At 35.5% G+C, this 16,798-nt stretch overlaps 1 protein-coding gene across 1 annotated transcript in view; it reads left to right on the forward strand.

Moving 5' to 3' along the window:
* Positions 1 to 16,798, forward strand: part of GDPD4 (glycerophosphodiester phosphodiesterase domain containing 4) — an 89,791-nt gene that overhangs the window by 56,607 nt on the left and 16,386 nt on the right. Inside the window, exons 11-12 of the mRNA XM_063094872.1 lie at positions 9,755 to 9,976; positions 10,927 to 11,081. Coding sequence (XP_062950942.1) covers positions 9,755 to 9,976; positions 10,927 to 11,081 — 377 coding nt within the window. The remainder of the gene's footprint in view (positions 1 to 9,754; positions 9,977 to 10,926; positions 11,082 to 16,798) is intronic.

Below are 16,798 nucleotides of genomic sequence, written 5' to 3' on the forward strand. Positions count from 1 at the left end.
AAGTGTCTACTCACCTCCTTTGCCCATTTTTAAATTAAATAATAATTTTTTTTTTTTTTTACTGTGAAGTTGTTTGAGTTCCTTATATATTCTGGGTATTAATCCCTTGTCAGACATATAGTTTGCAAATATTTTCTCCCATTCTGTAGGTTTTCTGTCTGCTCTATTGATTTTTTCCTTTGCTGTTCAAAAGCTTTTTAGTTTGATATGATCCCATTTGCTTTACTTTTTCTTTTGTTGCTTGTGCTTTTGGGTTCTTATTCATAAAGCCTTTGCCCAGTCCTACTTCCTGAAGTGTTTCCCCTATACTTTCTTTTAGTATCTGTATGGTTTTGGTTCTTATACTTAAGTCTTTAATCCATTTTGGGTTGATTTGGGTATACTGGAGTAGTTTCATTCTTCTGCATATAGATGTTCAATTTATTTATTGAAGAGGCAGTCCTTTCCCCAGTGTATGTTCTTGGTGCCTTTGTCAAAGATCAGTTTGCTCTAAGTATGTGGGTAGATTTCTGGGTTCTCTATTCTGTTCCATTGGTCTATGTGTCTGTTTTTATGCCAGTGCCATGCTGTTTTGGTTACTATAGCTTTGTAATATAATATGAAGTCAAGTAGTTTTATGCCTCTGGTTTTATTTATTTAATTATTTTTTCTCAGTATTGCTTTGGCTTTTTGTCTTCTTTTGTTATTCCATATACTAGTTAGGATTGTTTTTTCTATTTCTGTGAATAATTTCATTGATATTTTGATGGGGATTGCATTGAATCTGTAGAACTCTTTCAGTAGTATGGACATTTTCACAATGTTAATTTTTCCAATTCAAGAGCATGGAATGTCCTTCCATCTTTTTGTGTCTTCTTTAATTTCTTTCAGTAGTGATTTGTAGTTCTTGTTGTAAAGATCTTTCATCTCCTTGGTTAAATTGATTCCTAGTATTTTATGTTTTTAGTGACTATTGTAATGGGTTTTCTTTCTTGATTTCTTTTTCTGCTAGTTTGTTACTGGAGTACAAAAGTGCTACTGGTATTTGCATGTTGATTTTCTATCCTGCAACATTACTAAAATTGTTAATCATCTCTAAGAGTTTTTTTATAGTGTCTTTAGGCTTTTCTATGTATAGAATTATGTTATCTGCAAACAGGGACAGTTTGAATTCATCCTTTCCAATCTGGATGTCCTTTATTTCTTTCTTCTGCCTAATTATTCTGGCTAGTACTTCCAATACTATGTTAATTAGGAGTGATTAGAGTGGGCATCCTTTTCTTGTTCTTGTTCTTAAGGGAACAGTATTCAGCCTTTCCCCATTCAGGGTGATATTGGCAATTGGTTTGTCATATATGGCTTTTATTGTGTTGAGATATTTTTCCTTCTATACCTAATTTGCTGAGAGCCTTTATCATCATAAAGGATGTTGAATTTTGTCAAATGCGTTTTCTGCATCTATTGAGATAATTGTATGGTTTTTCCCCTTGGTTTTGTTGATGTGGTGTATCACATTTATTGATTTGTGTATGTTGAACCATCCTTGCATCCCAGGAATGGATCCCACTTGATCATGCTATATAACTTTTTTGATGAGTTACTGCATTCTGATTGCTAATATTTTGTTGAGGATTTTTGCTTCTATGTTCATCAAGGTTATTAGCCTGTAGTTTTCTTTTTTTGTTGTGTATTTGTCTAATTTTGGTAACAGGGTGATGCTGGCCTCATAGAATGAGTTTGGGAGAATGGCCTCTGTTTCAGTTTTTTGGATTAGTTTGAGGAGTACTGGTATTAATTCCTCTTTAAAGGTTTGGTAGAATTCAGCTGTAAGCCATCCAATCCTGAACTTTTCTTTGTTGGGAAACTGCTGATTACTGCTTCACACTTGTTGCTTGTTATTGGTCTGTTTGAGTTTTCTATTTCTTCTTGATCTGTCTTGGTAGTTTGTATGTGTCCAGAAATTTATCCATTTCCCACAGGTTTTCAAATTTGTTGGCACAGAGTTATTTATAATAGTCTGTAATGATATTTTGTATTTTTGTGGAATCAGTTGTAATGTTTTCTTTTTTATTTTTGCTTTTCATTATTTGGATCTTCTCTCCTTTTTTGTTAACCTAGCTAGTGTTTTGTTTATTTTATTTATCTTTTCAAACAAAACAAAACAAAACTTTTTGTTTCATTTTTCTTTTGTATATTTTTTTTGGGGGGGTCTCTATTTCTTCTAGTTCTGCTCTGATCTTTATTTCTTTCCATCTACTAATTTTAGGATTAGATTGTTCATGTCTTTCTAGTTCTTTGAGGTGTAATGTTGGATTGTGTATTTGGAATTTTTCTATTCTTTTGAGGTAAGCATTTATTGCAATAAACTTTCCTCTTAGGATATTAAAGAGGACACAAGAAGATGGAAAGATATCCCATGCTCTTGGATTGAAAGAATCAACATTGTGAAAATGTCCATGCTACCCAAAGTGATATACAAATTCAATGCAATTCCCATCAAAATTCCAATGACATTTTTCTCAGAAATGGAAAAAACTATCCAGACATTTATATGGAATAACAAAAAACCATGCATAGCCAAAGCAATTTTGAGCAAAAAAAATAGAGCTGGAGGCATAACACTACCTGACTTTAAACTATACTACAAATCTATAATAATCAAAACAGCATGGTACTGGCATAAAAACAGACACACTGATCAATGGAATAGAATAGAGAATCCAGAAATCAACCCTCACACCTATAGCCATCTGATCTTTGACAAAGGCACCAAGCCTGTACACTGGAGAAGAGACTGCCTCTTTAGCAAATGGTGCTGGGATAACTGGATATCCATATGCAGGAGAATGAAACTAGCTCCATACCTCTCACCATATACTAAAATCAACTCAAAATGGATTAAAGAATTATACACCCTGAAACAATAAAACTTCTTAAAGAAAACATAGGAGAAACACTTCAGGAAATAGGACTCGGCACAGACTTCATGAATACAACCCCTAAAGCATGGGCAACCAAAGGAAAAATAAACAAATGGGATTATATCAAACTAAAAAGCTTCTGCACAGCAAAAGAAACAATTAGCAGAGTTAAAAGACAACCAACAGAGTGGGAGAAAATATTTGCAAAATATACATCTGACAAAGGATTAATATCCAGAATATACAAGGAACTGAGACAACTTTACAACAAAAAAAGTAACCCAATTAAAAAATGGGCAAAAGAGCTAAATAGGCATTTCTCAAACGAAGATATACTAATGACCCCCAGACACATGAAAAAATGCTCAATATCACTCAGCATTCAGGAAATGCAAATCAAAACTACACTGAGATACCATCTCACCCCAGTTAGGATGGCTAATATCCAAAAGACTGTGAATAATAAATGCTGGCGAGGTTGCGGAGAAAAAGGAACTCTCATACACTGTTGGTGGGACTGAAAAATGGTGCAGCCTCTATGGAAAATGGTATGGAGGTTCCTCAAACAATTGCAGATAGATCTGCCATATGACCCAGCTATCCCACTGCTGGGAATATACCCAAAGGAATGGAAATCATTAAGTTGAAGGTATACCTGTTCCCCAGTGTTCATCACAGCACTCTTTACAATAGCTAAGAGTTGGAACCAGCCCAAATGTCCATCATCAGATGAGTGGATATGGAAAACGTGGTATATTTACACAATGGAATACTACTCTGCTACAAAAAAGAATGAAATACTGCCATTTGCAACAACATGGATGGACCTTGAGAGAATTATATTAAGTGAAATGAGTCAGGCACAGAAAGAGTAATATCGCATGTTCTCAGTTATTTGTGGGAGCTAAAAATAAATAAATAAATAAATACACAAATAAACTGGGGTGGGAGGGAAGAAGACACAACAATTACAATTCCTTGAAGTTGATATGACAAGTGAACAGATGTGAGGTTGTTGGGGGGGGAGAGGGAAGCAAGAGGGAGGTTTCAGTCATGGGCCACAATAATCAACCACATTGTATATTGACAAAATAAAATAAAATTTAAAACAAACAAACAAACCCTTTCCTCTTAGTACCACTTTTGTAGTATCCCACAGGTTTTGATATGATGTGTCTTTATTTTGCTAGTTTCAAGAAATTTTTTTATTGCCTGTTTAATTTATTCTTTGACCCATAGGTTATTAAGGAGCCTATTGTTTAGTTTCCATGGTTTGTATAGTTTCCAGAATTTTGCTTATTATTGATTTCTAGTTTTAATCCGTTGTGGCCTGAGAAGATACTTGAAATGATTTTGATTTTTAAAAATTTTGCTGAGAATTGATTTGTGACCTAACATGTGGCCTATACAGGAGAATGTTCCATGTGCTGATGAGAAAAATGTACATTCTGTAGTTGTTGGGTGAAATGTTCTGTAGATGTCTGCCAGATCCAGTTGGTGTAAGGTGTAGTTTAAATCCTGTGTTCACTGTTGATTTCTTGCCTAGATGATCTGTTCAATGCTGAGAGGGATGTTCAGGTCCCCCACTATTATCATATTGAGATGTATCTCTTTCTTAAGGTCTTATAATGTTTGCTTTTTATATCTCAGTGCTCCAGTGTTGAGTGCATACTTATTTATGGCTATTATGTCTTCTTGCTGGGTAGATCCCTTTATCATTTTATAGTGGCCTTCTTTGTCTCTTTTTATGGTTTTTTGGTTTAAAGTCTATTTTATCAAATAGAAGAATAGCTGTTCCTGCTTGGTTTTGGTTTCCATTTGCATGGTATATCTCTTTCCATCCTTTCACTTTTAGTCTGTTCGTGACTTGCAAGTGAGGTGAGTCTCTTGAAGACAGCATACACTTGGCTTAGTTTTTTAATCTGGTCAGTTAGTCTGTGTCTTTTGAATGAGGGTTTAATCCATTTACATTCAGGGTTGTTATTGAGAGGTATTGTCTTACTGCTGGCATTTTGTTGCTTTTTGTTTAGATGTTTTAAAAATCTTTTGTTTGTTTTTTTCTATTTTTATTATTCATCTTCAGTGTATGATTTTTTTTTTTTGAAGTGGTAAAATTTAGTTTCTTTTTTCTTTCTCTTTTGAATTTTCATTTTACCAGTTGATTTTGTTCTTTCTTATGTATTTGTGGTAGTGATTATTGTTTTTCAGATTCCAGATGCAGGACCACCTTGGGAATTTCTTGCAGGGTTGTCATGTGGTGGTGAACTCTCAGTTTTTGTTTGGCTGGGAAATACACTATTTCTCCCTCATTTCTGAAGGATAGCCTTGCTGGGTATAGTATTCTTGGCTGGCAGTTTTTTTCTTCCAGTGTTTTGAATATGTCATCCCATTTTCTTCTGTCTTGTAGAGTTTCAGTTGAGAAGTCTGCTGTTAGTCTGATGGGGGCTCCCTTATAAGTGACTTCACATTTTCCTCTTGCTGCTTTAAGCTTTGTCTTTGAGCTTTGTCAGTTTGACTATAATTTGTCTCAGAGAGGATCTTTTTGAATTGAATATATTTGGGGATCTTTGCGTCCCCTGGATCTAAAGGTCCATGTCTCTCCCTATACTTGGGAAGTTTTCTGTTATTATTTCATTGAATAGATTTTAAATGCCTTTACCTTTCTCCTCCCCTTCTGGAATACCCATGATTTGAATGTTTGGGTGCTTAAGGTTGTCTGCTAGCTCTCCTTGGCTTTCTTCATTTTTTAAAAATTCTTATTTCCTTTTTTTTGTCCACCTGCATTATTTCATAAAAACCATTTTTGAGATCAGAAATTTTTTCTTCTGCTTGCTCTAATATGTTACTTAATCTCTCAGTTGTGTTTCTTATTTCATTGATGGAATTCTTTAGTTTCAGAAGTTATGCTACATTATTTTTTAAAGTATTAATCTGTTTGTAAATTTTCTCCTTCCTAGATTGATGTTTTTTCTTGTTTCATTGTGTTATTTGATGAGTCTTCTGTTATCTCATTGAGTTTCCTTAAGATTGTTAGTCAGAATTCCTTTTCAGTCATTTCAAGGGTTTCCTCGTCTGTAGGGTCTGGTGCTTGAGAATTACTATATTCCTTCAGTGATATCATATTTTCTTTTTCTTTCTTTTTTTCATATTCCTAGTATATCTATGTTCATTTCTTGTCATCTGGTAGATCAGTTGCTTCTTTTATTACTCTGGAATGGACTTTAATGAGAAAGACTTTCTTTTCTTTTTCCAGGCTCCTCTGTTGACTCTTCTTGTCTCAATACAGTCAAATATGCAGTAGGCCATCTGCACGGAGGTGGCAAGCTGTCCTTGTGGAGGTAGAAGCTGTAGTGGCTGCTATTGTGGACCACTCCCATGGAAGTGGTCCAGGGCCTCCCTGTCCCTACAGAGCTCCTCCTACCTCCTTTGTAGGTCGGGGGGTGGGACATGCCAGGGCTCTTCCTTGCCTTGGGCCTCCCTGTCTCAGCATCAGCACCTTCCTGCCTCCTGCAGAGCCAGAAGATGGTGGGTTGGGGCTGAACCAGGGTGCTTCCCTGCCTTGGGCTTCCCTGTTGTAGTGTTGGCAGTCTTCCTGCCTCCTGCCACAGTGTTGTTGGGTTTTTTGTTCTTTTTTTAATCTTTAGTATTTCTTTTTTAGGGTTTCCACTTCTCTGCATACATTGCCTGTCTGTTCTTGCATGCCATCTACTTTATCCATTAAAGCTCCTAGCATATTAATCATTGTTGTTTTAAATTCTCAGTCTGATAATTCCAACATCCTTGCCATACCTGGTTCTGCTTCTCTTTCTGTCTTTTGAAGTTGTATTTTTTGCTTTTTAGAATGCCTGGTAGAGCTTCTGGAGCTAAAATGCACAAAAGCCTTGGGGACCTCCTAAGCCTGGGTCCCACTGGAAGTTTTTTTTTTTTTTTTTTTTTTTTTTTAAAAGATGACCGGTAAGGGGATCTTAACCCTTAACTTGGTGTTGTCAGCACCACACTCAGCCAGTGAGCGAACCGGCCATCCGTATATGGGATCCGAACCCGGGGCCTTGGTGTTATCAGCACCGCACTCTCCCGAGTGAGCCACGGGCCGGCCCCCACTGGAAGTTTTAACTCTCAGACTTGTCCACACTGAGCCTCCAGGGATTCGTCAATTATGGTTCAGGTTCTCCTACCCCAGCACTGGTTCCCTTAGTGGCTTCCACTTAAAAGTTTCATTCTGGTAAATTGTGACTCCCTCTGTTCACCTGTCTGTCTCTCCAGTCTTGTGGGCAGCCATTTTCCCTGTGTCCTCACCTTTCATGGATCCATGAAGAGTTGCCAATTTTTCAGTATATTCAACTTTTTACTTGTTATTAGGATGTAGTATCTTCCAAGCTCCTTGTATGTAGAACTGGAAACCAGAAGTCTATTTGGTTATTTTTTGAATCAATATACTTATTTTTGTCCATATCAGGTATAATTTGATAATGTGCAGCTTCTAAAAATAATTTGTCTGCAGTACATTTCTTCTGGTGGTTCTTTTTACAAAGTAGATTCCTAACATTTAAATTTATATGGGAAATGCCATAGAGAATAAAAGGATGTTCTTCTGGCAGCGGTCTCAAAGTAACAGTTTTATGTTGGGATATGGAAAAGACTTAGGATTGTTAGAAATTCCCTCTACTTGAGTGATTTTAGTGCTCTGAGTGATCTGATTTCTTATGGTAGTGGGATTAATGGTTTATGTAGTGGCACTCATATCACAAGACAACTGTATTGTTCATCTATATTTGTATTACAATTTATCTATATTGTTCTCCTTAGAATTGTCTGTTGAGTGGTAACATTTCCCTTGATGTGAAATAATTGGACCAATTTTGAATAATTGTCCTTCTGTTTCTTAACCAATATAATGCATTTGCTCTTCTGATAGTTCTTCTGCTTGTAATATCTCTAAGCATAGGCATAAAGAACAGAGGACCTTACAGCCTTATTTTTATTTGAGGTGCCAGGTGTTTTATCTGCAGAACGAGAAGTTTGTTTTCAGTCCTAGCTTGTTACTTCCTAGGACTTTTTGAAAATATTCAGCCATGTGTTGGATGTAGTCTAAACAGGCATTGTCCCATTCCAGTTTATTTTTCTGATCAAGTTCCCTATTTTATATACAAAAAAAGAGGCTCAATTTACCTCAGCTGTTAGATCTACCTCATAAAGCTATTGAAAGCTTACTGGAGTCTAGTTTTAAATTTTCCTATTGATTAATCTTTATTGTTTTTGCTATTTTGAGTATTTGTTCCTGTCTTGGTCTTTTCCATCCTGTTCTTTTAACAATTTTCCTTACATGAAGGTCTAACAATTAAGTGAAAGAGTTGGTCTAGATCTGGTAGTATCTAACAAAATCTTGAATTCTGAAGCAAATTTCTATTTTCCTGAGAATTAAAACCCCTCTTAGTCATAGCTCTCAACTCAGGGCTGTTTTAATTCATCTTCTATAATCTGTCTTCTGGTCTAGCAATTTTATAGGGATATTGTGCAGTGTGATTGTTTCTTTCCTGAGAAAAATGTGAGAAAGGCAAACTTGTTTAGGAGGTCAAGGGAAGGAGAAGAAATAAAAAAAGATGTGAGTGAGAATTAAGATAAATTTGTGTAGACAAAAGGAGAAATTACTTGGGTTTAAGAAAATATGAGGTATCTACTACTTCCTTCTTTTGAGAGGTGGCCTTTTATCACTACCTTCACCTACAAATGATCTAAAATTGGCAAATGACAATAAAAGTAGCCATCTATCAAATTTAATATCACAAATACATGTATGGTCTGCTATATGTAAGGTTAAATGCTGTACATTGCAAAGAATATATGAACATTCTTGCCACGAGGCAATTACACTCCAGTAGAATCAGTAGAGAGTGAGGGAACTCGTGAATTGTGCACTTTTCTATGTACCAGACAGTTCTCAGACCCTATAAATATTTTATCATTCTTCAGAATAATCCTAAGAGATATATAGATTATCCCTTCTCCCCCATTTTATAGTTTGAGCAATGAAGACTTTGAGAATTTAAATGGTTTTACCAAGGATGTGCAACAAGAAGCATATTGAGCCAGGATTTGAACTTTGGTCTATCTAAGACATGTACAAATAACTACACAAGTATACTTCAAAAAGTTTGTGGAAAAACAGAATCAAAAAATAATATGAATCTTTCCATGAACTTTTTGAAGTACCTTCATAGAGGACAGAATGAAACATACAATTAAAGAGGCACAAAAACGGGCCACTGGTGTTTAAAGCCAACTTGTTTAGGAAGGTCAAGAGAAAGAGGAGAAGAAATATAAGATTAATTCTCTTTAGTTCAGGAATATTTAAGGACAGCTTTATGAAGGCCATTGCATTTGAACTAGGCTTTGCAGTTTGAGGGTAGGATTTTAACAGGTGGATATGGCAAGGAAGGCAAATGGATGGAGCTGGGACTGAATCCAGCCAAAACACATGTTCTTTCTATTACATAAAACTAGAACAGGGAGAGCACATGCAGGAAGCCAACATGACTGAAAGGGGATGTGTTACCTTGAGTTATGGAAAAAAAGGCTGGAAAAGAAGGTCAAGATAAGAACACAAAGAACGTTGAGTGCAAACACAACAGGTTTAGGTTATAGAATAATTCCAAACACCATAATTACCACTAGAAATTATATTTTATTCTCTCCTCTGGTAACTCTTATCTCAGTACTTGTATTTCAGAGGATCTGGTGGATTGAGTGATAGTGGAGCAACATGGAGGTAGAGCTGGGTGTGGGGCTACATAGCAGGAGAACTGGAAAATACTTTTGATGGGAACCAATGTATTCGTCAATGTGTTTATTTTTAGCGAAGACCATTTTTCAATATGAAACCTCTATCAGAGGCTGATAAGGAAAAAGCAAGAAATCAGTCAATTCCAAAACTAGGTGATTTATTGAAGATTGCAAAGAAGGAAAAGAAATTTGTGATATTTGATCTTAATGCTCCTCCACCAAAACATCCTGTCAGACACAAGTATATTCACCAAGTAGTAAGCGTGATCCTTGACTCTCAAATTGAGCAACATCTGGTATGTTTATTTCAGTATCTATGGTAGAGGTTGGGAGGTGGGTAGCATGTCCCAGGAGCTGAGTAGTTGAACTTGACCTACCTTGTAGATCTTCCCCAGGGTCCTAAAAGTAATTTTGCTTTCTGTGGAAATAGAGATTGTTGCTTATACAGCTATGTGTGGTAATCTAACCCAGTTAAATTTATTTCTGTGGGGAAAAGCATTGAGGCTGTTTGCTATTCCAAACCAAATGAAATATCAGCACCCTGTTAAAGAGGAATGTGTGTAATAATTATGTGATGTGACCTGCACCTTCACCGACATAGATCTGTTAGAAAGAGCCTGGGTAACACTAAGGCTTTGAGGACTTGGTTTAATGAATGATATAGAAAGGACAACTGGTTCTTATTTGAGCAGAGATTTTGCTCATCATTTTTTTCCAAAGCAACTGTGTATTTGGGCTGTCAGTCATTTCAAGTTGCCTAAATTATCAGAATTTGGGAGTGCCATGAGTGAAACAAATATATTTCTTTGCAAGTGGAACAGCTTCCACAAATGAGTCATAATATCATCCCTGTTGTCAGAAAATGTCTCCACTTAAAGATGATTTTTAGCATCATCAACCAAAGGAGATTTTTTGATTCTCAGCTTTTATCCACATCTACCAACTACTTGTTCACTTTGCTAGTATGAGGCTTTTTGTAACAGTAGCCCCTTGACCCTTTCTGTTAACTGATGAATGTAAAGGTCCTGAGAAAACACAGTCCAGAACAGCCCTGGTGAAAACCCCTTTATAAGAGTTCCTTAGACAATATTAGGCCAGGTTAACTCTTAAACCAAGGACTAGAATTTCACTCTGCTCCCTATAGGCTACTACCAGTGCTGGATTGGAATTCCATCCAGTCTCTATGGGGCTGTTTGTACCTAAACAATTGATTATCCACTGAAGGACTTCCTGCTTCTTCTTACAGATTTTATGGTTGCCAGGTCATGATAGGGAATATGTCAGGAAAGCGGCTCCTGGTTTTCAGCATGTGGGCCGTTTATGGTCCATTGAACGCCTTACAGAAGAAAATATCAGTAGAATAAATGTTGACTACAAGAGGTTGTTCCACAATGGGTTGAAGTAAGTGTTTCACCACACCTCTCTTGGCATGTATTGCCTTACTTACACAAAATATGCATTCCAACTAAGCTACTTAACTTCCCTTTTCCATCTCAGTATTTCTTTGTGTGGTTATCTTCTTGGAATCCCCTACTTTCTCATTCCTACCCATCCCTCCCTCCCCCTGTTCCCTCTTTTCTCTCTCTGCCAACAAACATTTATCAAGTATAGATTATGTCCTTGGAACATAGACTAAAGCCTTTTCTCCTTTGTGCTCCAGTCTTACATCTTTCAGTACCCTTTTTTGCATGCTTGACATTTCGGTTCTTAGAGTGGACATTGAAAAGTCAGAACTCAAAGATGTTGTTTATTTACTCCTGACATTACCAGATGGATTGCAATATCTCTGTGATCCAGGTAGCCATATTTCTTGTAGGCATAATTAAGAATATAACTAAACCACTGTTTAAAAACTTAAAATAGTCGAGCATGAGAGGAAACTCAAATTATCAACCATCACATTTACAAATACACAATTGGAGACAGATTTCAGAATTAAAAGCACCTGGGAACAAAATGGTAACATTTCAAACTTCACTAATCACTGCTTAATTTAATCCACATCTTTTTTTTCTTAGATTTAACAATAATTTTTTCAGATAATTCTAAATGCTTCAGAGACAAAGTCTACCTTGAAGATATGTACATCCAAAGTCTCCTTGAGCTCCATCTGCATCACAAGGCATTAACCCGGCTGTTGCAAACATCTCTGTTCCTGCTTTACCTGCCTTTCTGGGCATGGGGTAGTTGATCATATAATAATATCTTTTTTCTGTTAGCATTGTAAATTATATATGTTTTACTCCCTATTTTCCATTCAGATGGTTTCTCTTTACTCAACTACTCCTCTATTTTGAGCATATTTCTGCTTCCTTTTACTTTTTTTCATACAGAAAATGGCTCTAAGATGATTTCCTTCTCAATCTTAACTTAAATTGATCTAGTGGTTGAAAATAGTTATAATATTTAGAATATAATATTTGGTATGAGTTAATATTTATATTAAAGAATTTAATAATAAGAATTTTATAATTTTTTTTCTTGAAACATAATTATTGTACATATCTGTGGAATACAGAGTTTACTGTCAATACCTGTATGCAATATGTGATACTCAAATCAGGATAACTAGTATATTCAACATTACACAATGTAATCATTTTTCGTGGCCCTTTACCAATTCCTCGCTAATTCTCCCTCCCCTTTCCCACCTCTGGTAATCTCAGTTCTGTTCTCTCCTTTTGAAAGTTCAATGTATTATTTTGATTGTTCTTTCCTTCTCTCTTTCTTTCTTTTTTTCATTTATTTTTTTAGTTCCTATTAATGAGTGAGGGCATGCAGTATTCCTCTTTCTGTGTTTGGCTTATTTCACTTAATGCAATTTTCTCTAAGTTCATCCATGTTGCTTCTAATGGAAGAATTTCATTCATTTTTTTGGCACAAGAGTATTCCATAGTTTGAATATACCACATTTTCCTTATGCAGTCATCCGTCGATGGACATTTAGGTTGGTTCCAACTCTTAGCTGTTGTTAATAGAGCTGTGATAAACATGGAGTGCAGGAATCTCTTTGACATGATGATTTCCATTCCTTTGGGTATATACCCAGCAGTGGAACTGCTGGATCATATGGCAGTTCTGCCTGTAGTTGTTTGAGAAACCTCCATACTGTGTTCTGTAATGGCTGTACTAGCTTACAGTCCCACCAACAATGTAGGAGAGTTCCCCTTTCTCTCCATCCTTGTCAGCATTTGTTATTCTCTATCATTTTGATAATGGCCAGTCTAACTGGCATGAGATGCTGTCTCGGTGTGGTTTTGATTCACATTTCCCTGATGCTTAGTGATATTGAGCATATTCTCACGTGTCTGTTGGCCATTTGTATATCTTCCTTTGAGAAATGCCTGTTCAGCTCCTTTGCCCATTTTTTAAAATTGGCTTACTTGGTTTTTTGTTTTGTTTTGTTTTGTTTTTTTACTGTTGTTTGAGTTACTTATATACTCTGGATATTAATCCCTGGTCAGATGCATAATTTGAAAATATTTTCTCCCATTCCGCAGGTTGTATTTTTGCTCTGTTAATTGTTCCTTTTGCTGTGCAGAAGCTTTTTAGTTTGATATAATCCCATTTGTTTATTTTTCTTTTGTTGCCTGTGCTTTTGGGTTCATATCCATAAAGTCTTTGCCCATCCTACTTCCTGAAGTGTTTCCCCTATGTTTTTTTGTAGGAGTTTTCTAGTTTCAAGTCTTGTATTTAAGTCTTTAATCCATTTTGAGTTGATTTTGGTATATGGTGAGAGGTTTGGGTCTAGTTTTGTTCTTCTACGTATGGATGTCCAGTTTTCCCAGCACCATTTATTGAAGAGGCAGCCTTTTCCCCCAATGTATGTTCTTGATGCCTTTGTCAAAGATCAGTTGGCTGTAAGTATGTGGGTTGATTTCTGGGTTCTCTGTTCTGTTCAGTTGGTCTGAGTATCTGTTTTTATGCCAGTGCCATGCCATTTTGGTGTTACTATAGCTTCATAGTATACTTTGAAGTCAGGTAGTGTAGTGCTCTGGCTTTATTTTATTTTATTTTATTTGCTAACGATTGCTTTAGCTATTCATGGTCTTTTGTTGTTCCATGTGAATGTTAAGATTGTTTTTTCTATTTCTTTAAAGAATGTCATTGGTATTTTGATGGGGATTGTATTGAATCTGTAGATTGCTTTGGGTAGTAGGGACATTTTCACATGTTAATTCTTCCAATTCAAGAGCATGGAATGTCTTTCCATCTTTTCGTGTCCTCTTTAATTTCTTTCAGCAGTGATTTGTGGATCTTATTGAAGAGATATTTCACCTCCTTGGTTAAATTGATTCCTTGGTATTTTATTTTTTGGGTGACTATTGTGATAGGCTTTCTTTCTTTATTTCTTTATCTGCTAGTTTGTTGTTAGAGTATAAAAACACTACTGATTTTTGTGTGTTGATTTTCTGTCCTGCAGCTTTACTGAAACCATTTATCAGCTCTAGCAGTTTTTTAAATTCCATTTTTCGAGCCTATATTATGTGTGAAGTTATATGCTTAGTAGACCACAGGCTCTGTTTCAAATCTTGTCCTATCAATCAGATACATCTGTGATTTTGGACAAGTTTTTAATTTCCAGTTTTCTCCTTTGTAAATTAAGATAGCAATGATACCTGCTGCAATGCTTAAAAGATTAAATGAGATTATTCGTACTATGCACACAGCAAAATGCTGGGCAAATGTATGACAGTAAATGTTGGTTCCTGCTTTTGTCATCACCATCCTTTCATGCTGTGCAGTGGAATTATCATTTCCTATTCTCAGAGGTTAGGCAGTTCACCAAAGTGAATATTGTTGGTCAGTGGTGGACCCGGGATTTAGATAAGGTCTGACAGACTTGCGAGTTGAAATTCTTTCACCCATGTGCATTTATAGTTATTCCTTGGCCATAGTTGTGTGGGCATAGTTTCAACTGACATCAGATTTAAGAGGGATAATATCCTGAATCTTATTATAAATTCTTGCAATTTAGTGTAGCCTGGCAAATATTTACTGAATAGGAATATGTACAGTGCATCATGATGGTTTTATGTGAAGGATCAGCCTAAACAACACATCACCCTTCCCCTTAAAGTGGGCATATGCTTTAGTAAGGAGAATAAGGATGTTTTTCCATATAGCTATACTACAAAGCTGATTATGATAAATTCGTGAGCAGGACTTCATTCCAAATCATTCCCCTCAAGGACCTCTGAATTTTAGGAAAGTAGACAGTTATACCTTAAATATTTGTGTAATATTTATGATTGGAATATTTTTGGTGACCATCACATTTCCCGTACAATCTCTGTGATCAGTGTTAACTTCCTAATCCATCAGACCAGTCACAAGACATTGTGAACTTACCATTTTGACTGAGAATACTTTAAATATATTATTTTAATCAAAATTATATGAATTTAGAGATGATGGTTTTATTTTTGGTGGTGAGAAATTTTTTAGTGTTTTTAAGAAATTTTTAAAAAAATCTTATTTTTATTTATTTATTTATTTGTGGCTGGCCCATATGGGGATCTGAATCTTTGATCTTGGTGTTAGCAACACCACACTCTCCCAAGGGAGCTAACCAGCCAGCCCAAAATTATTATTATTATTATCATTATTATTTTGTGATTGGCCAGTAGGGGGATCCAGTCCCTTGACCTTGATGTCATCAGCACCATGCTCTAAGTGAACTAACCAGCCAGCCAATATTATTTTTAAATGGAAATAATAATTGTATACATTTATAGGGTACCAATGTGATGTTTCAATATATGTATATGGGGTGGGATAATGATTAATTACATCAATATAATTAACATGTTCATTTTTTTGTTTTTTGTGTTAAGACATTTGAAATTTACTCTAACTATTTTGAAATATGCAGTACATTATTAGTAACTGTAGTCACTCTGCTGTGCTACGATAGATCTCAAAAACTTATTCCTTCTCTCTAACTGAAACTTTGTACCCTTTAACCAACATCTCTCCTCTCTTACCTCCCAGTCTCTGGTAACCAGCATTCATTGAGTTCAACTTTTTTGGATTCCACATATAATTGAGATCATGTAGTATTTGTCTTTCTGTGACTGGCTTATTTCACTTAACGTAATGTCCTCCAGGTTCATCCTGTTGTCTCAGATGACAGAATTTCCTTTTTATGGCTGAATGTATTTCAATGTATGTATATACCACATTTTTTTAATCCATTTATCCATTAATGGACACTTAGGTTGATTCCGTATCTTGGCTATTGTAAATAATGCTAAAATAAACGTGGGAGTGCAGATATCTCTTCAACATACTGATTTCACTTCCTTTGGATATATACTCAGAAGTGGGATTGCTGGATCATATGTTAGTTCTATTTTTAGTTTTTTGAGGAAACTATCCTATTTTCCATAATGGTTGTGTTAATTTATATTCCCACCAACAGTATACAAAGGTTCGTTATCTTTCATCTTTTTGATAATAGCAGTTCTAAACAGGTGTGAAGTGATATCTCATTGTGGTTTTAATTTGTATTTCACTGATGATTAGTGATATTGAGCATTTTTTTCATATATCCATTGCCATTTATATGTCTTCTTTTGAGAAGGGTCTTTTGAGGTCCTTAGCACATTTTTTGATTGGGTTATTTGTTTTCTTTCTATTGAGTTGAGTTTCTTATATATTTTGAATATTAAGCCCTTTTTAGATGTTTGGTTTGCAAATATTTCAGGTCCTTAGCCCATTTTTAATTGGGTTAATTGTTTTGTTGCTATTGTGTTGTTTGGGTTCCTTGTATATTTTGAACATTAAGGACTTTTCAGATAACATAGGTTATCTGTATTTTTATTTACCTCAATAAATTATCTTTATCTGTAGGTTTGCAGATATTTTCTCCCATTCTATAGATTGTCTCTTTGCTCTCTTGATTGTTTCCTTTGCTGTGCAGAAGCTTTTTAGTCTGATGTATTCACACAGCCATTTTTGCTTTTGTTGCTTGTGTTTGTGGGCTCATATCCAAAAAAATAATTGCCTAGACCAATGTCATGGAATTTTTCCCCCATGTTTCCTTCCAGTAGTTTTAGTTTCATGTCTTATGTTTAAGTCTTTAATCCATTTTGAGTTGATTTTTGTATATGGTA

This window comes from Cynocephalus volans, chromosome 4, assembly GCF_027409185.1.
Source record: "Cynocephalus volans isolate mCynVol1 chromosome 4, mCynVol1.pri, whole genome shotgun sequence".
NCBI lineage: Eukaryota > Metazoa > Chordata > Mammalia > Dermoptera > Cynocephalidae > Cynocephalus > Cynocephalus volans.